Source organism: Lucilia cuprina, chromosome 3 (genome assembly GCF_022045245.1).
Source record: "Lucilia cuprina isolate Lc7/37 chromosome 3, ASM2204524v1, whole genome shotgun sequence".
NCBI lineage: Eukaryota > Metazoa > Arthropoda > Insecta > Diptera > Calliphoridae > Lucilia > Lucilia cuprina.
In genome coordinates this window covers 58894724-58919550 of record NC_060951.1, presented here as the reverse complement: position 1 = coordinate 58919550, position 24827 = coordinate 58894724, and the positions used below count along the sequence as shown (strand labels likewise).

Here is a 24827-nt window from a genome sequence, read left to right as displayed (position 1 = left end):
GGCAGTTATAAATATAAGTATGATTCACTAAAACATAATTATTTTACAATAACTGAATAATGATAACAATTAAATCATATTAGTTACATAATATGATTACAATGGATCATTATATGATCTAGTTTAACAGAAAATGATAAGTAGAAAAATAATATGATAAAATATTTAATTTGTATTTCATTTTAAAATTGTTTCAATAACTATAATATGTTTAGACTACAATCGTAATATTAGCCATAATATATTTTTCTTAGAACATGGTTACTACAACAATGTTTTTGATTAATCTGTGTACTATACCTTAAACTACTCTATTGCACAAATATATTGGCTAAAAATTATTCTCTGAATTAGTTTATTAGCAAACATTTGTTACCTAACATTCTAGTTCCTTCGACACAAGTGGTAGTTTAAAGTACATAATAAAAGCTTTTACATCACCTTTACTCTGCCCCGCTCTCACTTTAGAGATTTCCTAGGCGACCTTTTAATTAACTACCTTAATTGCTGTATTACATTGCATTTGTAAAACAGCTCGCTTAACAAGAGCGCGTGTACACATAAAGTTATTTGTAAATTATTAAAGACCTTAAAAAGAAAGTGCTGAACACAAAAACAAAACTAAAAAATACATTTCTTCTACATTTAATTAATTAAATTTTATTTACATAAGAAAACTTTTTTGTTCATAGTGGCTTAATTGCTTGGTTTGGCTTTTGTTTGACTTATTTTCGGTTTTCTACTTAAATGAAGGAGGTAAAAAATAGCAAACGGAAACGGATTTTAGAACAACGTCAGCAGCAACAGCAAACAATATTATTTAGCATCGTAATATAACAATTCTCTTACACACACCAAATAATCAGACAAACTTTCGTAAACTTGCAATTCTTTTTTGTATTTAAACAGTTTGCATATATAGATAATTTCAACTATTTTTCTGGATTTTTCTGGCAGATTTGAATGTACAAATTCTTTAGCTCTCTATAGGGCTTAATACAAGGGGTTATCGTTTTTTATTTTTTTGTTAAATTTGTTCCAATATTTCTAAAATAGTTTTCTTTACCCCTGTGTTGTTTTGCAAATTGTTTGCTGGATGCTAGTTTGTTTTTATTGGTGTTTTCAACACATAGATCCCTCTCACATTTCTATAAATACATTTATATATAACTACTACAATTACAATTGCAACTAGCACAACTGGCACCACTTTTTATACACTGCAATTCGGGGTAACTATACCGATTCTAGGGAAATATAATTGATCTTAAGGTAAATTCTTTATGGTATATAAAATAACTAGAAAGAACCACCACACTCCAGATTACTTACAGACTCTAAAGAGACTATTGTTTACCATTTAGAATACCTAAGATATAAAAATTTAACATTATAAAATTTTATCTGATTTGCTATGAGCTTTTTTTAAATTATGTAAAGACATCGAAATTTCCACTAATTATAAAAGAAATATGATGACACCTATGGAATCTACAGGGTTGTATGAGTAAAAGTACAACAATTTAAAGCAATAGTTTTCAGAGCTATGCTAAGTCTGTATTATTTAGTTACAACCCCATTTGAACTTTTCAATTCAATTCTTTACACTTTATAGAACAACCAAACTCTTTACATTAACCATTCAATATTGATGAAATAGACAGCCTTCCAATCCCACATTTCCTTAAACCCTCCATGCTGTTATTTAGCATCCTTTTTTAGTTGTGTGTGTGACTGCATTTTTCGAATACATTTTTGTGTCAAAATAAAAACGAAAATTTAATTTCCGTTTTTCTGATGCATTTGAACTTATTTAAATCAAATTTCAACTCAACTTGAAACCACCACTGCAATGTCTAAATTTGTATATTTTTACTATACTGTTCTCTGTTAACATTTTACTCCTACCCACTCCTACAAATTTACATGTTTGTAAATAAATAGATGTTTGAACTCAATTTTTTTTTTTAATATGTATGTATACGATTGTAAAAGTGTCTGTTTACGGGGGAATAAGTTAAACAATTTTCTACATGAAAATTACAATTTTATATTTAACTTAGAAATAGTTTGAAAAGAAAAGGGTTTTCATTTAAATGTTTATGACATGAAAGGTAAATTAATCTATTGTGTAGTCATAATCAATTGTCAGTTACAGAACCAATAGTGGAAAGATGTTAAATTTTATAATATTAAATATTTTCTGTTAAAAAAATATAATAATTAAAAACTTTTCATTTAAATTTATCTTTTTCTTCTAGGTGAAGTCGAACGTCTACTTAAGGAATATCGTCAAAATCAAGAATTGGTACGCCGTATCGGTGGCCATTATTATCAAATTATATATCCGGTACAGCTGAGACATCACGAAAAGATGGGCATTTCAACGCGTGAAGTTAGTGCACCAAAGGTACGCAATCGTTTACGTTATAAACGAAATTTAAACAATTATACAATGGTATGTTCATACTCTCACTTCCACTACAAAAAAATCTCTCTCTCTCCTCTCATTTTTCATGTTATATAAAAATACTAAACAATACAACTTTAGTTAAAGATGGACTTTTGTATGAAGTATTTTACTCAGCTAAAATTTAACAAAGCTGGCATTGATAGGAAGGTTTTCGTCAAGTTCTCTTTTTGGCTTTTCGTGGTTTTTAAACTCGACTAAGAGCTTTTTATGTAATCTTATGTATTAAATTGAAAGAGATTTCTTTGCCTATACCAGCTATAATCCATAGTATGGGAAATTATTAACTGTTTTTTTTTACATTCTGGTCTGTCTGACTAGTCTATGGAGAGGACTATTGACTTGTTTATGGACTTGACTATTGACTAGCCTATGGACTAAACTATAGATTGGTCTATGGATTTGACTATAGACTATCCTATGGACTAGGCAATAGTATATTCTATGGACTATACTATAGACTAGTCTATGGACTATACTATAGACTAGGCTATGGACTAGACTATAGACTAGTCTATGGACTAGACTATAGACTATTCTATAGACTAGTCTATGGACTAGACTATAGAATAGTCTAGGACTAGGCTATTCTATGGCCCAAACTGTAGACATGTCCACATCCTATATAATATAGATTAGTCTATTGACTGAACTACAGATTGATCTACAGACTAGACTATATATTAGCCTATGGACTAGACTATTGACTAGCCAATGGACTAGGCAATTGACTATACTATTGACTAACCTATGGATTAGAAGACTATTCTATGAACTAGACTATAGCCTATAGCTTGTTTAAACTATAAACTAATCTTGCCAACATCCTTCTGAGTATAGTAGATAATTTTGCAAATATTTTTGTCCCTCTGTCCAAAATCAAATCAGAAAATTTAAGAGTACTAAATTGTTTTATAAACTGAGACCTTTGACCGTATTTGTCGGTAAATAGAACTTTAAATTACAAAAGTCTATCTTTTTCTAAAATCCATTTTAAGTTTTTTCGTTATTCGATGTTGTTTATGTAATTATTTTTAAGACAAAAACCCTTAATAGAATTTTTAAGATTATTTATAAAATAGTTTTATTTTAATAGAATAAAATATAATTAAATTTCGATTTATATTTAAGAATTTTAAAACCTTAAAGAATAACGTGCAGTTTTTATATTAAAACCAAATTTTTATAATTTTTGAAAAATCCATATAAATACTTTGCAAAAAAATGCCGCTTAGATGTAGTTATTTAAAGAAAAAAACATTCAATTGCAAATGGTATAACAAAATATCTGGTAAAAATACAAACATTTCACTGTAAAACAGACGGTAAGCACAATGCCATACGGACTAATGTTCCTAAGCTTACATCTTTCTTACAGTGTAGATAGAATTTTCTCCATTGTACTACAGCATCTAAGAAAGGCTTTTATAATTTAAACAATTTTTCTTAAAGATTCGAAATTTTTTGCTTTGAAAAATTTTCGACTCATTCAAAAAACATGTCAGTCTGAGTAAAATCTGGTCATATATAAAAGTGTATAAAAAGTATTTAATCAATTAATCAAGTTGTGTTCATATAAATGAATGTTTCAAATACTTTATGTTTTTGAAACATATATTTATTTTATGATATTACAAATATTTTAAAGAAATTTTTTTTTTATATTAAAAAATTTTTAAGAAACAACTATTTTAGCTTATTTACAAGTTAAACAACTTATACAAGATTCTTAATTGTTAAAATTTTCTATACATTATAATTAAATAATTCCCTTTTAAGAAAATAATTTTAAATCCCAGTTAATCCCAATTTCATTGAACACATGTTCTCTTAAAGAACATAAAACATTTCAAAAATTTACATTTTTAATTGTAAACTTATAATTTCCATAAACTTCCTTATATATTCCTAACACTTACACTTGACCGCATTACATTTAACCTAATGTACTACCATCATTATCATCATCATTATCACTTTCATCAACATCATTTCCCCCAAACAAATAAGTGTTGGATATACCATTGATATTGAAAATTGAATTTGAACAAAATTTTAATAAATTTTATTTCTATAAATTATGAAAATTAAAGAAAAAAGTATTTTTTTGGAAATCACTTTAATTTGCATGTATTTCATTTCTATAATTAGAAATCAATTACAAATATAAAGCACAAAAAAAAATTTTATTAAATTGTTAACAAAATTTGCATGATTTTTATTAAAAAAATATCCCTTTTTATATTTTATATATAAAATCATCATGTACATAAAGGCAAATTTTATTAAATATATATCAAAAAAAAATATTTTAGAATAAATTTATGTAGAAACATATGTACAAAAAGAATCATTTTAGAGCAATTTTTAATTAAATGTAGTTTAGTTAAAATACATACAAACATTTGAGTTCATAGGCTTACATTAAACTAGACATGGGAGGTAATGATTATATTTTCAATTACATTTGAAAAAATTGCAATTGAAGGTTAAACAATTACAGTTACTGGCAATTGTAGTTAAGTTACAATTACTTAAAAATGCATTTGATGTTTCGACAATTATTTGTTATTAAAATTGAAAAAAATATCAATTTCAATTACTTGTAATTTTAAAATTCAATTAAAAACACTTGTAAGCGTAAAACTAAATTACAATTACTTGTAATTGTAAAATTCAATTACAATGAAATTAAATTGTAATTTGAAAATTCTTTATTACAATTAATTTTAATTGCTTACTGAATAATAACATATTACAAGAAGTTGAAAATGTAATGAATTACTTTGTTTAATCAAGGGCATGGGGAGTAATGATTACACAAAGTAGTTCATTACATGGTAAATTTAAATTAATTGTAATGTGTAATTTAGCATTAACCAAACACAATCAGTTTAAGGTTTTCTATTTACAATTAATTGTAATGAGAAATTGAGCAATATTCAATTACCTTTACATGTAATTGTAATTAAAGTTTCGGTAATTATAATTAATGTAATTAAAGGTATAAAAAATTACAATTTATAAGAAACAGAATTCACATTTATAATTATAGTGGAAATTTTTTCAATTACATTTAAATGTAATTGTAAGTGACAAAATTTATATTACAATTACTTCAAATGTAATTGTAATTGAAAATGTAATCACAACTTTCTAACATATACACATGCTCAAAAGGGTAATTTGAATTGTAAAAAATATCGCAAAATCGAATTACGAAATTCCACACCAGGATTGAATCTTAAATGCATATTTGAAACAGTCTTTAAAAATTTTATTAAAACTCCTTTACAATTATTTTAAATCCACAGAGACCAGTAATTATTCTGTTCGCAATTAGACAATTTTCTACTAAAAATGAAATCACGTTTTTTGTGTAAAATATTTCTTGTACTTTAAATAAAGCTAACAAAATTTTTCTTAAACGTATTTAATAAAATACTTACAATAATTAGACTCCAGGGACTATTTAATGTTTGATTTTCAAATACTTTGCTAAACAATAATAACAACAACAACTTATTACAGTATTTAGGACAAATTTTAATTACTTGGCTAAATGAATTGCTTTACAAAATTCTTCTTCTAGTTAAGGACTCTTCTACTTTACAAGAAATTGTAAATAAATATAATTCTATATACATAGCAATGTTCCAGAAAAAGTAATTTGTAAATAATTTAATGCTAAAGATGATTCAAAAACGATAAAAACTTGAAGAGGTTAAATAAAAATTAGCTAAAAAATTCAAAAAGCATTTACCATATAAAAGCACTAGTTGAAAAGTTCTTCTCCATGTACAAAATGCCAAAAACATTTGCAGCTGTTCGAAAAAAATATCAAATTTCTTTAATCACGTAAAAGTAATTTAAATAATATTGTATACAATTCATTCAGTACTTATTCATTTTAAAGCTCATTTCCCTTTCGTTTTACGTTTTTTTCTTTTGTTTTGGCAGGGATAATGAAATGCCAAAATATTTAAACGATTTACACTCTCTCATACCTTCATACCTCTTGTGTTTTAGGAAACATTATAGCGAGCACTGTAAATGAAGTGAAATTATTTATGACTGAAATTAGCAAATTAGCAGTGTATGCTTTCATAAAATAGCTATTTGTATTTAAATATTAGGTGGAGGCAAAAGTTCTAGACATTTTCACATAAATTCATTTGTATTAAAGATTATAAGACATTTGTAAATTTCATTTTTATATTGCTTTCTTAATTGTTCAATAATGTAAACTCGTATTTTTGTATTAATAAGTTTTCTTTTTTATCAATTCAGTTTTCTTCGAAAAATGACCATGATGATTTATTAGCTATATGTGGTGGAAGTTTTAAAACTTCCAAAATAAATTCGGTAAATTTATGTCGTGTTGTGACACAGGTATGTTTTTTCATCTTGTTGTTACTACACTGTTGGCTTTCCAGAGCTTAAAAATCCTTTAAAGCTTTTCAACTTATACATATATTATCCTCTGATGAAACTCATTAAATAGTGTATAGTTTACTCTTACCTTTGCTGAATCCTAAGCGTCATACTGTTGTTTTTTTAACAACATTTTTACCTGGCTTTAATGATTATTAATAAAAGCTTTTTAATATTTTAAAAACATTTTACATTAAAAACTACATTATAAATTAGAATTAGAATATTATTATAAAAAATATTTAAATTTTTTGTCTTAACATGATGCTACAAAAAGGCCCATGTTCTAAAGAAGGGCATTTTAAGTTATTATTTTAACACGGTGGTGTCATTGGAGACAAGTACTTACCAAAAACGCTTACAAGTAATTAAAAAAATAGTAATTTTTAGTCGAATGAAAAATTACTTATGAATTAGAAACATTTTTAGTAAGTCCTCATTTGATTATTTCTATTTAGGCGATATGTAGCAGTCATTGAATTGAAAGTTATTACCTCGTTTTGTTGGGTATCCCTTTGGATTCGAAGAATTTTCCAAGAAATAACACAACTACCTCTCGTGTGTTTCATTAAACTGGACTGTAGGTGAGGCTGGGTGGGTTTGTCGCTAGTTAGCGATTTCACTCGAAGGCCTTATGTCAAATCGCACTTTTTTCTTGATATTAAGAGTTTGACTATGATTTTCCTAAGGTCCCTATGAGAACCCATAATATTCATTAGTGACGTATCTCTGAGACGGATAAAGCAGTATATGAGCAGAGTCACATAAAAGATGTTGTAGCGATTGCTCCTCTTCCTCGTCTAAAGAACTTCTACAGTAGTTATAACGTGAGTAATATATCCATGTCTTTAAAATAAAGTGAGAAGCCTAATCGAGTTCTTACTAAAAGACAAGAGAGTCTTAGTCCTATTAATTTAGAAGCGGACCAAAACAGTCTCGATATTATACAAGTAGTGTTATTTGACCACTAGAGTTCCATCTTACTCAAAACCCACTAATCTTTTGATTTTGATAATGTCACCAAGAGAGTATAATGACCTCCTTGCGCAAGAGATAATTCCTGAGGACGACACTTTTGTTGCGCATTTATCAGATATTTATTATCCCCTAATGCCCTCAGTCTTTGAACCTATAGATTGAGCTGTAATGATTACAAAACGTAAGTCAATATATAGTTAATTACAATTACTTGTAATGTATAATTGAGCAATAACCACTTACAATTATTTATAACTGTTGTTTGATTACTGGTCATCAGTTACATTTACTTTTAATTGTAATCAATATTTTAACAATTATCATTACTTGTAATTAAAGTTTGTCAATATCAATAACTTGTAATTTCGGAATCACAGATAATAATTGAAGGAAAAACTTTAATTACAAGTAATTGCAATTGGTTATTGGGCAATTACAAATTATGAATAATTGTAACAAAATCAATTACAAGTAATTATAATTAATAAAACTTCAGTTAAAATTACTTCAAATGTATTTGTAGTTAAAGGTATAATAATGATTGATTTAAAATAAAACATCAAGAAATTTTATCAAACCCTCTGATGAAATAAAAATTGTAATTCAAGATATAATGCCTAAATGCGTTAAAATAAAACTTCGAAAAAATTTTATTAAACCCTCTGAGGAAACTAAAATTGCATTAATATGCAAACAAAGACAATTTTTTACATGAAATAAATCCAGCCTAATCTATGCTATAAACATCTTTTAAATATTCAATCACTTCCAGAAACAGGAAACAATTTCAGAATTTTATATTTAAATTATTATTCTACTTATTATATTTGACAAGAAACGAATTTTCACCATTGAAGCTAGATAAATAACAGAATTTTCCTTTAAAACAAAATATTATGATTTTTTTTTTTTTTTTGGTTCACAGTCTTTTTAACAAAGTTATTTTTTCAAGTTTATATCATCTATATGCTTCACTACAAAAGCTTAATTGTAAGTCATATTTATGTTTAGCAAAACAACAAATATTTTGTAATATATTTGTCCTTTGGCTACCAAGAAGAAAATGTATAATTATATATAAACAAGACTATTCAAAAACTATAAACAAAAGCCAGCAAATTAATTATATAATATACAAGAGTTTTTGTAATACACACTTTTATAATGAAAATATATAAATACATATTCTGAGAAAAATATATTTTCTTAACTTAACATGAAAACTATTTGTTAAAATAAATACACATTTTCACAGAGAAATATATTTATTAAATTTATTTAGATACAAAGTTCTATAACAATAACTAACCCTCTTGACATCGGTCTATTATTTAGCCTAGTCCGCTTTAATATCTTGCATATATCTGAGTACAAACTCATGCAAAACAATTTAAAATATATTTCATATCTGCTTTTAATTTCTCTCAGTGTATGATTTAGTTTAGCACAACACTTTTTTCTAACATTAATATTGTATTGTTAATTCCTTTTTTTAATTTTACTAAGCTTTGTTTTTCTTCTCTTTGTATGTTTGTATAACCTTAGTCTATTTCAAATAATCTTAGCTTCAGGCTTAAGGACAACAAAACAACAACAACAAACAACCCTTAAACACAAAAACTCTTTACAATCAAATAATATTTCCGTTAGAGTATAAAGTAAAATTTTTGGTAAAGAAAAACTTAAGAAGACAAAGGAAAAAAATATGAAAAAAGAAAAATTCTTATTTACACAAAAGATTTAATAGAAAACAAAAAGAGATTTAAAAAAACACCGAAAACACATTGTATGAACTTTGTTATCAATGGCCAGTAAATTGTTTTCTTTAATGTTGGCTAAATCTTACGAATATTTGGCCAAGAAAGAGAAAAATATTTGTTTTTAAACAAACGAAAGCTTAACTTTTATTTCCTTTTGTTTGCTTTCTTTCGCGTTGATGTTTTTTTCCTCTCTAAATTCAATACTTGGAGAGTAAAGACCGTATTCATAAAGATATGAATCATTTATATGACGTTTGTTTTACACAAGCCATCAACAACTTTATTAGGGATTTATTAATTAAGAAGTAATTATTTGTTACTTTTAAAGCTGTAATTTCCGCAATATTGTTTTTATACCCTACACCACTTTAGTGGGGAGGGTATATTCGGTTTGTGCTGATGTTTGTAACATTCAAAAATATTCGTTCTATACCCACCTTAAAGTATACCAATCGGCTTAGAATCATTTTCTGAGTCGATTAAGCTATGTCCGTCCGTCCGTCTGGCTGGCTGGCTGTCCATGTAAACTTTGTGCGCAAGGTACAGGTCGCAATTTTCAAGATAATTGGATTAAATTTGGCACACATGCTTCTCAAAGACGAAGCCTACTGAAAATGGTTAAAATCGGTCCATTATTTCGACTAACCCCCATACAACCAAAAGGCACTATTTGGGGGTACCAAATAGGGCCTTTTGGCTTATAATTAATTTAAATGACATATTATATTAATAAAAGTCGACAAAACTTATTATTATAGAACTTTAAATGACACTTCCGATTTTTGTAATGATCGGGCTTCATTTGACCCTATCCCCCATACAAACTCCCCTTCAGAAAATGACTTATAGGTCAAAATTCACTTACAAACACTAATAACACTTTTAAATTCTACATAAATAATATTGAAGAAAACTTAACTCCCCTACCAACATTTTTAAGGATAGGGCAATATTTTGCCCTACTCCCCTTTGAGCCCTCTTAAAAAAATCTCTTTTTTTGCCAAAAAAAAAGTAAAAATATTCCGAAATAAAGTTAAAAAACAAACCAAATGCTTTATTTTTTTAAATAATCCCATTTTAAACATACATACTGACTAGGGTAGGGTATCATATGGTCGGTTACGCCCGACTATACATTCATACTTGTTTTGTTTGTAGTTGTAAAGAACCCAGAAATTTTATTTAAGTAAAAGAAATGTGCTTAAATAAAGCAGAAAATTTATTAAAAAGACAATGAAATCTCTTTTTGTTTTGGACATTCAAAAAGTACTGCTTGAACAACGAGAAAGTATACAAACTTTATCTCTAGTATATTATAGTAGTTTCGAAGTTCAATATTATAGAAAGTTCAAAAAGTGGCATTTGAATAAAAGTTCTCTTTTAATGATAATCTAACTTATTCATAAACATTTATCAATGATTTACAGAACAAATTTTGTATGAAAATTTTATTTATAAACCTTTGATTTTATGAATAATGAATAAGACCCATTATCTTTAATATAAGGGAAAAATTCATAACGAGCCTAACGATTCATTCTATACAAAGCACTTTTATTTTAAGTCTCTAGGTTCAATATTATAGAAAATTCCAAGACAAAAAGTTCCATTAAATCTTGCCAAAAAAGATGCATCTTATATTTATCTATTAACTCTGGAGCATGTGTATAAAAAAACATATTGTATACAATTCCACTATAAAGAGGAGTGTATTAAGTATAGGTTTGGCCCAAAGCTCAACTTTGAGTATACCAATCCGCTATGCCCGTCCATCTGTCAAGAACCAGGTTGTAATTCCTAGGTAACCTTAATCAACCTTAACATGAGTTCGGACATTAACTTGTCCCTGTTCCTGGAGATACACGTGGTGACTGTATTTTAAACCTAAATTAATGGTAAGAGAATGTCGGTTAAAAGACATATGATAAAGTTTATAATTTGAGATAAGTTCGAATAAAATAAGCCGAAATCAACAGGTACCCCACAGAGAAGTGGGACTAGGCGTTGGAAATGAGTTGAAGTTAAATGTATATGGTACAGGATGTATTTAGAATACAGAACTGGAATACAGAATTAACCCTACCGTATAACTTTAGTAAGTGTGCGGATGTTGTTCTTTAAGATTGTATCGAACCCACGAATGTTGATGGATGAACGTTATCTTTTACAAGCGATATCATTGAATAATCCTTCTTTGTCCACGTATGTTCTGGGTTTACTATGTTCTTAATAGTATATTTTACCACAGTGTGTTCTCTGTAAGTAATAACAAAGTCCTGGACATATTTTATGGATTCGTATTTCGTTCTACCAAATACGTTTCAAGTTGCTGTTGTTGATCCAACAAAGGCCATTCCATCTGAGTGGTTGTAAACTTAAGTGATATTTTCTCAAAAGTTAAGCAATGTCCAGAGATTAGTTAGCTCGAGTACCTGAGCAAAGTGCTTATACAAGAACCGTGTGTGTTAAAATACACAAAGAGCCGGTAGTGAGTTATTTGATTAGCTCACCCAGGGGTTTAAAGCTATCACAGTAAAATAAGGACAACACCGTAGTTGTACTTTGACAACTTATTTAAATCGGCCCGTTCTTAAATCTAGTATCTGTACAGAAATCTTCATAACTGAAATTTGTAAGATATTGCTAATCATTGGCCATTATTTTACCATACAAATCTTTGAAAATTATAAGCCCTAATACAAACATTTGGGGTACATTATCTCATATTTAGCATTTGAATGAACTTATTCTAGTATTAAAACATACAAGATTTGTAAGAAGAAATCTTACAATTTTGAAAAATTTATTTCGAAAGCAAAATTTTATTTTTAACTTCAAATACACAAAAAATTACATTTTAACTACTATGGCAACACGCTTGTTGTTAATTATCAATAAAACATTAAACCTTATTATATTTAATTTAATAACTACTAAATACTTATGTAGTTTTAAACATTTATCATCCACTTACTTATTTAGATACCTAACCAATATTTTTTTTATTACAAAATGAATTGCATTAATAAAATGTCTACCAATTTACTATTTTATTTACTCTTTTTATAATTAATTATATTCATAATTTGTATACTATTTTATCTTGCAAAAAAATATATAAACAAAAAAAACACAATAGTTTATTAATCACTTTGTAATGAAAATGTATAAATAATGTTTCCCTTTCACTTAATATTATAAACAAAATAAATTAACAAAAATTATATTACTACTATAACTAAAATATATTATAAATTTACTCAATTTGTTATACATATGTATATGTATTAAATGCTGAAATAACAAATTAATGTTTATTAAACTAACATTTGTCAATCCGTTGTTTTTCTGTTCTGTATTTTATTTATTTTACAGCCGGGTCAGCGACCACGACCACACGATGATGGAGGCTTCAGCAGAGGCAGAACAAAGGTATGTAATATTTATTTATATTTTAAATCATATTTTTATATAAAAAAGTTTTTTTATATTTACTACAATATAAAAAACGGATAAAATTCACAATTGCCATAACTTGAGGCCATTTTATAACTGTACTCTATAAAAAGTAAAAAAAGTATAAAAATAAAGTACCAAAGCCAATGCCAGTATTTACTACTTCCATTCATACTCTTTCTACTACATATCTCACTCTCTCTCTCTCTCTCTCTCTTGCTTGTGCGTTTCTTGTGTATGTTTTCAGTTTTTTGAAGCATACGTATAGGCATAATTAATGCATATAAATTAATTATAAATTGTGCAACTAATTAAAAATTTTGTTGCTTATACAGAATTTCTGTATATATAATTTTTGTATTTTTTTCTCTCCCTCCCTCTCTCTTTTTATTATAAATTTTTATTTTCTACTGTTTTAACTGGGTGTTCTGTTTGACTCAAAGTACTATTACTAATGTTGACCTCTGTCATTTAATTAAATTGGATTAAATATTATAAACATGTACATATATTAAAAGGATAAAGAAAACTATTTATTTGTGTGCGTTTGGTGTTAAAATATATTTATGAGGTGTATAATTTAATTATGGATACTTAATTCCAATTAATTTAAGTCGCAAGAATCTGCATTTAAGAGAAAAAAAGGAAACCAAAATGATATAATAGAAATTGATTAGAAGAAATTATAAATGACTTCCGGTTATTTAAACAACGATGGTAAATATAAGTACTTATTATGATTTAATATCTTAAGGACTTAAAAGAAATGTTATTCAGTGAATGAAAAGATAAAGATAGATAGATATTTTTACTATTTTAAGAAATATTTTAGGAAGTATACAATAATGTCTTGTGTCCGAACTAGCGCAACAAATAAAAACTCTTCAGATTATGGGATAACAAACTAGAATCCAATGATCATTGACTTTTTCAATTTTTTCTACACTATAAATGCTCATTTCTTATAATAATGTACTAACTCAAAATTATATAATTTTTTATATTTAATCTTACAAAATTAAAATTTATGAAAGCTGTGTAATATGTACACAATTTTAGGTTTTCTACATCAATAAGCAATTTGTTATATTGTTATATTATATTAACCTTCAACAATATAAAGTTATAATTTTTTTTATATAATTATATTTGTTTATTTAAATGAAAATTTATATTAAAACAGTTTAGTTTACGGGGACTTTAAATTAAGCATCTGATAATACCAAGCAATTTATTTTATGAATATATTTTATTGTATTAAAAACTACTAATCTAAAAGCATTTTGACCGGTTTTGCAAAAAGTATCAATAGACCTTTTCTGTGATAGGATAAACAATTGTAGTTGCTTTAAAAACTAAAAAAGAGTTTCTAAAAACTGCAGGGTTATTGGAATATCTAAATATTAAAATATATATATATATTTATTAGGGAGCCAACAATATGTGGAGGAAATATTAAAAATACTTTTAACAAATTTTCTGTTCTCTTTTATATTTTTTTTTAATTTCCCGCTCAAGGATGTATTGTACCTTCTAAAGACTAGAGACTTATTGATAAATTATACCTAACTTCTCTCCATACAAATGGTGTCCACTTAATTATATTAAGTACATAAATAAATTTACTATTTTATTTATCTAAAATTTGTTTTTTTCATTTAAAACATTTTTAAATTTCAATAGGCTGTCATTTGTTTTTAGTTTTTTAGATTTAAAATTGATACTATTATTGTTGTTTTTAATTTTTAAAATTTGTCATCATGAAGATAAATATTGTTGGTTGAAAGTTTTCTTTTTTTTTTAAGCGGTAAGAATCAAAGCACTCTAAGTCGAAAAATCAAAACTTTAAATTTTGTAATATATGATTTAGTTAGTTATTTATTTAGTTATTTAGTTAGTTAGTTAGATGGTAAGTTAATTAGTTAGTTAGTTAGTTAGTTAGTTAGTTAGTTAGTTAGTTAGTTAGTTAGTTAGTTAGTTAGTTAGTTAGTTAGTTAGTTAGCTAGTTAGTTAGCTAGTTAGTTAGTTACATTCATGCATCAGTATCAACATTCTAGACAATTCAAAAAGTACCTTTTGAGGAACAAAAAGTACCAAAACTCTCGTTATATACGTTCTCTCTTTATCCGAGCTATTCATGCTTACCTACAGTTTCTAGGTTCAATATAACAGAAACTTCTACAGTTCCCAAGTACAAAAGTACCATTTGAAAAACGAAAGACTACCAATAGGTGTCATTTTCATTTACTCTGAGATCTTGTGTTCTCGCTCTACTTTGATTTATGACCAAGCAAGAACAAGATTTACTCCTTAATGATGTGTGTTATTATCGTTAATTGATCATTAATTTTATTTCTGCAGTCACTCAATTTTTTAATGAAATTTTCAGAAGTTGTGTCAGATTTTTGGTCACATGTCCGTTATTTATGGACCTCTTTTGCTGATGAAATTTTCAGAGCTAATTTTTGTAACATCTCCGTTATTTATGGACCTCTTTTACTGATTTTAAATTGCAATCTTCCTTATGATATTTATCAGATATTAAAGATTCGAAGCTCTCAGATATTTGGGTTTTGAAAACTTAAAGATTCCTAGCTCTCAAATATTTAGGGTTTCTAAAAACTGACACTAACAGACATTTTAAAAACACAATTTTGAAAATGTTCAAATTCTAAAAAAAAATGTCTGTTTATGTTACATCTTATATGCAATATTGAAATCATTTAAATTTTAACAGTTAATGCTAATTAAATATAATGGAATTATGCTAATTTTAAATAAATTTCAAATTGTGTACAATTTACAATTTGAAGAGTTAGTTAAACAATTTTTCGAAAACCATAGCATGCTTTTAGGCCTTAATAAACATAAAAAATTCCTCCCACTACTTCACACAATAACATATTTATTTATTTAAATAATAATTATTCTTTATACAATTTAGCAAATGTTATTGTTGCATTCTCATTTCAAACCATAAATATTTTTAAAATTTCAACTAATTCCTTATACTTAAACATATATATACTATATAAATATGTATTTGAGAAAGAAAATTTTCCACATACTAATTTTCCAACATTTTGGGAAATTGTATGAAAACCTTGAAAGTTTATTAGTGAGCTTGTGTATAAAGTTAAAAACATATTTTTAACATTCTTCTAAACAACTTGATAGAAATTCTAAAGCAAAATTCAGGATTTGAGTAAATTGTAGATACGTGAGTACTTGTTCTATGAATTAGTATCAAAATAGCTTAAGAAGTTAAATTGTAATATTTTTTTTTTTTTTGTGAAGGAGACTTAATGCATAAAGAGTAGGAGAAGAAGTATTTCTTTTTTTGCTTTTGGTCTAAAGTTGGTGTATATTTAATTCAAAAGTTATTATTGTTATTATTATTATTAACATGAACTGACAGAAACAAGGCCCCAAGGCTGACTTACTAAATTATACAATTTTCATGTACTCAAGTTGAAAACAACCTCAACCTTTTGCTAAATTAATAAAGAAATACAAAAGATATGAAATGAAATATTTGTATGTAGTATATAAATAACAACACATCAGCATCATCATCATCATCGTCATGTAGTACATGGATAGCATACTCGATGGTGTTTTACATACATATAAAAAGGAAAACACCCTCAATCTGTAGCAACAGAAAACAAAAGCGAAGTAATGAACGCACACTTACTATGGACCAAACAGCTAACCAACCAACCGACCGACTGACATACATCTTATAAATTCTCTAAACATCTTAAAAAGATAAAAAATTTTGTATAAAATTTTGTTTTTTTTTTTATTTTTGTCTATTCATTGCTAACATCATTTTTAGCCAGATAATAAACATCTATATGTGTAGATCTACACTCGCCCTTAAATGATTTTTTTAATGAAATGTTTATGTACTATTTGCCACTGCTACTAAATACTCCGGCCACTTTACGTGTGCCTTATACATATGTACATTATTTACCTTTTGCATGATGTTGTATGTACAAAAATAGGTAAATAATATATATTTCTATTATAACCATAAGACCAGTCAGAATTTTTTCTTAAGCATTAAAACTTAGTAAAAGTTCTTTTGAATTTTAAATTCAAACTAAATTCTAATGACTGTTTGCCAGAGCTACAAATTTATAAACATGCTCCTATAAAAAAAAAAATTTTAGTAAAACTGAAAGTCAGTGTTTATTTGGTTATAGTATGAGTATGAGTTTTTTCATCATTCTTTTATTCTTTTGTTTCCTCTCACCATAATTTTTTATTTGGGTCGTCCGGTTTAACAGACAGGAAATTAAGTTAAATTTTTCTTTAAGACATTTTTATTTAGAAATAATAAGCAACAGCAAAATTGAAAAAAAAAAGAAACTGCCAGAAGAAACAAGAAATTTAAGAGATAATTTTTTAGACATGTTCTCTACCAACCTTAACCTTGCCATAATACATTTCTTAAGAAATTAAGACATCTTTTAGATTAATGTTATTAGATTTTTTCTAACATAAGTTTTTAACAAAAAAAAAAAAATGTCGAAAAATAGGCGGGAATTAAGAATAATTTTGCTGTATTATTATATGTTTTTAGAAAATTATATTTTTAAAAAATTACACAATTTTAATCCTTATTCACCAACGAAACGTGTCGTGTTAAGCTTTCCAGGAATCTTAAGGCCATATTGCATTTTGGATTTTTTTAGTTAACAAATTTTGTTTTTCTATAAATTTCGATTAGTTTTAGTCCTTTATAATCGAATCCTTTGAGGAGTGGACTTTACACGCATGAGCGTAGTAGTATGTATGTAAGAACGTATATAAAATAAAAGTAATCTATTTGTACATTATAAAAAACGCTTTGTCTAAGATTGTCGAGAGTTTCAACGTGAGCACCTGCCTTGACGGCCTTATCTCACGGTGGTGTTTTTCATCCACTGAGTAGTCTTGAGAACGGTCTACCACCTTTGTTTTTCAATGAAGAACTTAGGTGGCAATTTTTGTACATTGGTTTTGACCGGTCCATATACAAGTACTTTGCTGGAGTTATCTAATCTCTGACCATTGGATGGTCTCTGTTGATACGGCAGCAGCACCTAGAGACGTAACCGGTGGACCAAAGTACGATCCATCAATAAGCCGTAGACATTATTCTTACTCACAGGGACACACTGGGGTAATTCTGATATGAACAGAGTATACGCTGAACATATCTGGACAAGGAAGGAAAATTTAATGGTATCATATGTATATGATACCATTCATCAATCATTATTCAACGGGTGGGGTAAGGCCCGCCGAACCTCACCAAATACCATACCATATACAATTAATAGCAACTCATTTCTAACGCTTAGTCCCAAAGTCACTCTTCTGTGGGGTATCTGTTGTTTTCGGCAACAGCACCGAACTTATCGCGAAATATTGACTATTATCATGCATCAGTCTGCCACTTACTCTCCCCGCGAATTTGGATTTAAACCACAGCCACTACGTGGATCCCAAAGGAACCTCAACCAACTGACCAGCCAGGACATATTCCTGCGGGCAACTGGCCCCCCGTTGTACCAGATTATGCGGTGCTCTGTTCAACCTCTGGCAATCTATGCAAGGTCTAAGCCAAGCAGTAGACTGTTACCAATTTTTCAGTCCCGGCCAGACTGGAGGTGTTGACCACCTCTTTATACAGCGGGATTGCAATAACACCAAGGCGGAGGTCTCACCAAGGTAACATGTCCCCGGAGGGGCTTATTCTAAGACAATAACTAAATGTTGCAGTTATAGATATGTACGAATTTGTGGTAAGAATTAACTTTTAAATTTAACTCTTAACACCAAGGCGGAGGTCTCACCAAGGAAACATGCCCCCGGGGGGGCTTATTCTAAGACAATAACTAAATGTTGCAGTTATAGATATGTACGAATTTGTGGTAAGAATTAACTTTTAAATCTCACCAATTTAATTATTCTGTTAGACATTACTACTTTTGTTTGTCTAATTCAAATTAAAGAACATTACTTTTATTAAGCAAACAAAATATATGTATATTTATGAGAAACTGTGTATGATTTATTGTATGCCTAAACCAATTAATCAGGTGTTTGACTTGGTGGCATAATAAGAAAAATTTATGTGTAACTAACAAAAACACATTATAAATAAAATAATATTAAAGTATAAATTCTATTTGCCAAAAATTCGAAAACATTTCTACTGACAGACAATATTTGCCACAAAAATAACATACATAAATTTATACACATATACAGACATGTACATATGTATATAAATATTTTTCAAGTTAGCAACTGTGGTTGTATACACCCTGCTCTTAATATGTATATTTATTTTGTTTGTATTATTATTTTATTAATATTTAAATAAATTCCTAAACATGCAACATCAACAAAATTTACCCTCATCTTTATCAACGTCATTAAGTTTAATTACACAGACGAAACACCTGTGTTATGTTGCTGCTTACACTTTCACAGTGTTTCATATACAACAGCAAGATCCTTTAGAATATATATAAATATACTCCAGTAGTTTGATATAAATAATATTTTTGCATATTAAAAATGAAAATAAACAAATATGTCTCAAGATTACACTCGGTGGTAAAGATACTCATACTATATTTGGAAAATGACAAATTAGTAGTATTAGATTGACAGATATTTCTAACTGTCGGATATGATCTATAAAAAAAGTTATAACTCAGTTGTTGCAGTTGTTTTCTTAAATAAATAAATTTTTATAAGGATCTTATAAAATTTTGATAAATGTTTTTGTAAAAGACTCTAATTAAAAAACAATATCAACAAATAGCCCATAAATGGGTGAATCAGTAGAATACTTATAAATTAGTGAATCACTATTTCATAAATTAAACTATATATTAGTCCGAAAAATTGTTTATAAAATGGTTCGAAGACAAGATTATTGAATAGTCTACAAACTGATCATTAAATGATTTCAAAAACTATTTTGAAATATATATTTAATAGAATATGCCAAAAAATGGTCTGTTGACTAGTTCACAGGATAGTTCAATGTTTAGTCTATTGAATAGTTAACCACAGACTGACTCATACACTAGTTCATAGTCTAAAACATAAAACATTCAATTTAGTATGTTAAATGTTTTTCAAAATTTACTAAACCGAAGTATTATTGAAAAATTAATTTAACTTAATTTATTCCCTTCTGATTTCTATTGAAATTATTATTACAATGTACATTTTAATATCGATACGTATACTTGATATTTTTATAATAAAAAATAATCATACATACTGTGATCATCTTTTCTTGCAATAATTTAGTCAAAATAACATTATTTTAAATTTTTAGCATAATATTAATCAATTAATTGTAGAATATAATGTCTGAGACCATAAAAAGTTGCTGAAATAGAGAATCGTTAACCATTTTAAAACATTAATCAAAGGGCATTTTTTTGCATATCCCAAAAAAAGCTAATTTTATTGATCCATTCTGGTGATTATTATTTATAATTTTCCATGACAGACTTAATTTATTCCTATTTGTTTTCTATTGAAATTATTTAAAAAGGTTATTGTATGGATTTTGATATCAGTACGTATACTTGATATTTTAACTATAAAAATAATCATACGTACTGTGATCATCTTTCTTGTAATAATTTAGTCGAAATGTTATTATGTATTTTAAAATTCTAGCTTATTAATCAATTAAATATTAATTTAAGTTTATGTTCATAATTTGATATATTTTTGTGATAATAATTTCTTATAGCGACTTTAAACGAACAATAGCAAACAAGCTAAAAAATTTTTAAAATAAATTTATTCCTCTAACAACAAATTAATTATTTTTGCGCATAAACGGTAGGACATATCTCAGATCTTAAACAAATATAAAAAGCTTAAACAATAGGATCTACATACATATATATGTATTAATATTTACATTAGGATGTCCCGTGGAGCACTGTTTTGAAAGAATACTTAAACGATGAGTTTTAATGTACAAAAAAAAAAAGATAAATAAAAAAAGTGCTCAAAAAAAATCTGCAATATAATTGAAATTTTGTAATTTTCATCTTAAGGAGGGAATAGTAACTAAATTTTTTAGATGGTTTTTAGTGTATTATAATTGGTATTTAAATTTCAAAATAACCTAAAAACTCAAACCAAATGTCAAACAATTTTTTTTAACATTTTTATGTATAAACTATTCTCAAATTTTACTTATGTCAGAATTTTCAATCGCTGATAAGGAATTGAAGACCTTTCGGAAAAAAAATATTTTTCTCAGGTTCAGTATATTAATACGCATCGATTGAAAGGTATTCTTGCATGGAATTCTTAGGTATTATATTAGGGTGCCCAAAAATGGAAGTGGCTGATGTTCCCTTCAAAAGAGAAAACTTAGTTTAAATAAACCAAGTTTAGTATCATATGAAAGGTCCTTTAGAAAAGATTTCAATTATATATCACTGTTTTGTATACGACTCCAAAATTACTACAAATGCTGTTATTTTTCCAAAAATTTTTATATTTTTAAAATTTTTACAAAAAATTATAAAATTGCTTTCTGTATAACGACTTAAATTTTTATTCAAATGAAATTTGATTAAAAGTAAAAAAAAATTTAAAAATTATACCTTAGAATTTAATAAACTTTCATATTAGTTGATAACATTGACACCTTATTTTTCCATCAAACAAACGGGCCCACCTGAATGTTTATACACGTATGTATTTATTTAAATGTTCTAATGATGGTTGTTTAAGTTTTATTAAAAAAAGCTGAATTTTACCTTATTTTATTCTTGTGTTTATAACTTCTAACTTTTAAGTCTTCAAGTCTTGAGTTTTTTCTTTTTATAATGGTTTACTTGTTGGTCTTGTGTTTCTGTTGTTTTGAGTACTTTCATAGCGTTTTTATTACTTTCATCTTAAAAATATCTACTTAATATATGAAGTTTATAAAATTTAAATAAGTCCTTATGATGCTGCATATTTCAGTTTTTTGTTTTGTTTTCTTTAGCAAGAAACTTCTTAAATTTGTACCTGTACAGGAAATATATTTACATACATTTATATTTACCTATACACCATAGCCACTTGTGTAAAATCTGTATTTTAAGCAGTTGAAAATTTGTTTTTATTTATTTTTTTTTTCTAAAATAAAAATCTTTAAGGGCTCTGCATACATTGTTTATGAATTTTAAGATAACATTATTCAAAAATATGTTTAACTTACATATATCCTGAGTAGCAAAAATATATGTATGTAAACATTTTATTGCTTCTTTTTTTCACTCTGTTGAGAGGGAAATAAAATTGCATATTTCTAAAGAATGTTTGTAGGTGTGTTGAAAAAGTATTTAAAATGAGATTTTAAAAGTTGTTTATATTATAATATGATTAAATCAAAAAGTTATTTAAATGCTATTAATAGCTAATTAAAAGTGAATTATTTTTATTACTTTTTTTTGCAAACATAAACATACTATGTTTTATAGTCTAATGGCTATATGTTCAACTTAATACAAATGAACACAGATTTTTTACATGAAATAAACTCAATGCTATTATTTTATTTAACAAAAATCCTTTTAGTATTTACGGCTAATATTTTGTTTGTCTATTATATTCCTATTCTGCAACCATACACAAACACTTCACATTAGTGAATATGGAAACAGGATGTTTTTTGGGTTTTTTTATTAGAAGCTACAAAAAATATTGCTGTAAGTAACATTCAATTCAGCAATTTTTGTTTATACATCCGCTTCCGACAATGCTTCATTTTAATATCCGTTTTGCTAAAGTACAGCAATCATCAGCATACCTACAACTATATATAAGCATATACGAGAGAAACTAAAAAAAGGAACACAACTAACAACAAATGCATGCATTAGATTATTTTTTATATGAAAAACATTTACAAAAAAAAAAATATTATAAAAATTTAAGTATGTGTATTTTTATGACACCTTATGCCACTTTTGTCGAGAATGTGTCAAAAGATTTAGAAAAAAATTTAGAAATCTCTATGTGGCAAAGAAAAGCAAGAAAATGTAAAGATTTTTTGTTTTACAACAAACTGTTTGTTTAAGCTGGCAAAAGAAGTTTTGGTATAGTGATATTAATATGGTTTTTGGTTTTATGGTTTTGCTAGTAAGTATATATTACACATTTTTATTTTTTTTTTTTTTTTTGTAAAACCGCTAAGCAAAAATTACATATTTACTGTATGATATTATTAGGTAGGTGATACAGTTAAATGAATTTCTTAGCTCTACTCGCATTTTTAAAATAGATATGACTGTTAAGACTGTATTTCAGTGGGGCCATTTGGCTATGCGAATTCGATAATTCCCATTTTCATTACCAAATAGTTGTGGAAAATTTCAACTCTCTAGCTCTTTCCGTTCGGACTCTATCTTGCTTTCAACAGACAGACAGATATTGCTGGGTTGTATTAGAATTTAATAGTAACGGTCTGACAAAATATATCCCCATTTTTTTGATGGTGAGTATACAAATAATCACTTATTTAGGAATATGAAATCGACCGATTAAAAAAATTGTGTTGAAGCTCAACACTAGGTATCGTTTATGATATCGTGTATTTTATGTAATATTTTATTTAAATAGAGTAGGTTATCCTGATAAAGGGAAGATATCTTTCTGAAGATAAATATCTTGAGGAATGAAAAAAGTAGGTTAATACTATTCAAATTGAAGGAAAACTTGTTGAACGAATTCAATTGAGCTATTCCATATATCCACTTATCCTTATGTATATGTCTTTCTGTTGAAATAACTTTTCTTAAGAGCACATATCATCGGGATCCAAATCTTTAACAATTGTATTAGATAAGCTTTTGAAAAGCTATTCAATAATTATGTACCGTTCCTCATAAATCTTGGTTTTGAACAAAATATTGCTGTAAATTTTCATCAATATTTTGGTATTTTAAAGCCATATGTATATGATCTATAAAATAATTTTCTGAAGGAGCCTTCTATGGAGGAGGAGGTAGTATTAATTATGGACCTATTAGCCATCATCAAGAGAACTACGCACCAGCCGTTAATTGCCTAATGATAAATAGAAAATCCACATGGCGAGATCATTGATCATGAATCTATTATTGTTTTATTATTATTATTATTTTTTTTTTTTTTTTGTTCTACATAAAAATTTCGTACAAATTAAAAGACCCTACACAGAAGTAACATAACTAAGCAGGACCTATCATTATAAAACCTTGTTGACAGATTTTGGTTTGTACAAAACTTTCATATTGTGAATAATAAACTATTGCCTATTTCCAATACCAAACAACTTACATCAATAATGAAATTCAGCTTTCTAGCGTGTTTTTTTCGTACTCTATCTTGTTTTCAACAGACGGACAGAAAGACGGATCGCTTCAGAATTTAATGAGGACCAAGAATATATATTTTTTGAATCATAAACCAATATTTCGATGTGCTAAAAACGGTATGACAAAACCAATATATCCTCCATTATTTTTGATGATGGTTTTTTTATACCATTAATGTCAAAATATTAAGAATAAAAGGAAAAAATAAAAATGTTTTGAATTAACAAATATGTTTATACCCTACACCACTATAGTGGGGAGGGTATTATACGTTTGTGCTGATGTTTGTAACATACAAAAATATTGGTCCAATACCCACCTTAAAGTATACCG

At 27.0% G+C, this 24827-nt stretch overlaps 1 protein-coding gene across 14 annotated transcripts in view; it reads left to right on the top strand.

Moving 5' to 3' along the window:
* LOC111677536 (disintegrin and metalloproteinase domain-containing protein 23) overlaps positions 1-24827 on the top strand; it is a 325168-nt gene that overhangs the window by 173228 nt on the left and 127113 nt on the right. For 7 of the 14 annotated variants that reach the window (XM_046946670.1, XM_046946671.1, XM_046946661.1 and 4 more), the window contains exons 4-6: positions 2262-2410; positions 6761-6862; positions 13018-13074. In XM_046946670.1, the coding sequence (XP_046802626.1) occupies positions 2262-2410; positions 6761-6862; positions 13018-13074 (308 nt within the window). Of the gene's footprint in view, positions 1-2261; positions 2459-6760; positions 6863-13017; positions 13075-24827 lie in introns of all 14 variants that reach the window. The other 7 variants (XM_046946668.1, XM_046946667.1, XM_023438676.2 and 4 more) reach the window with 2 other exon arrangements.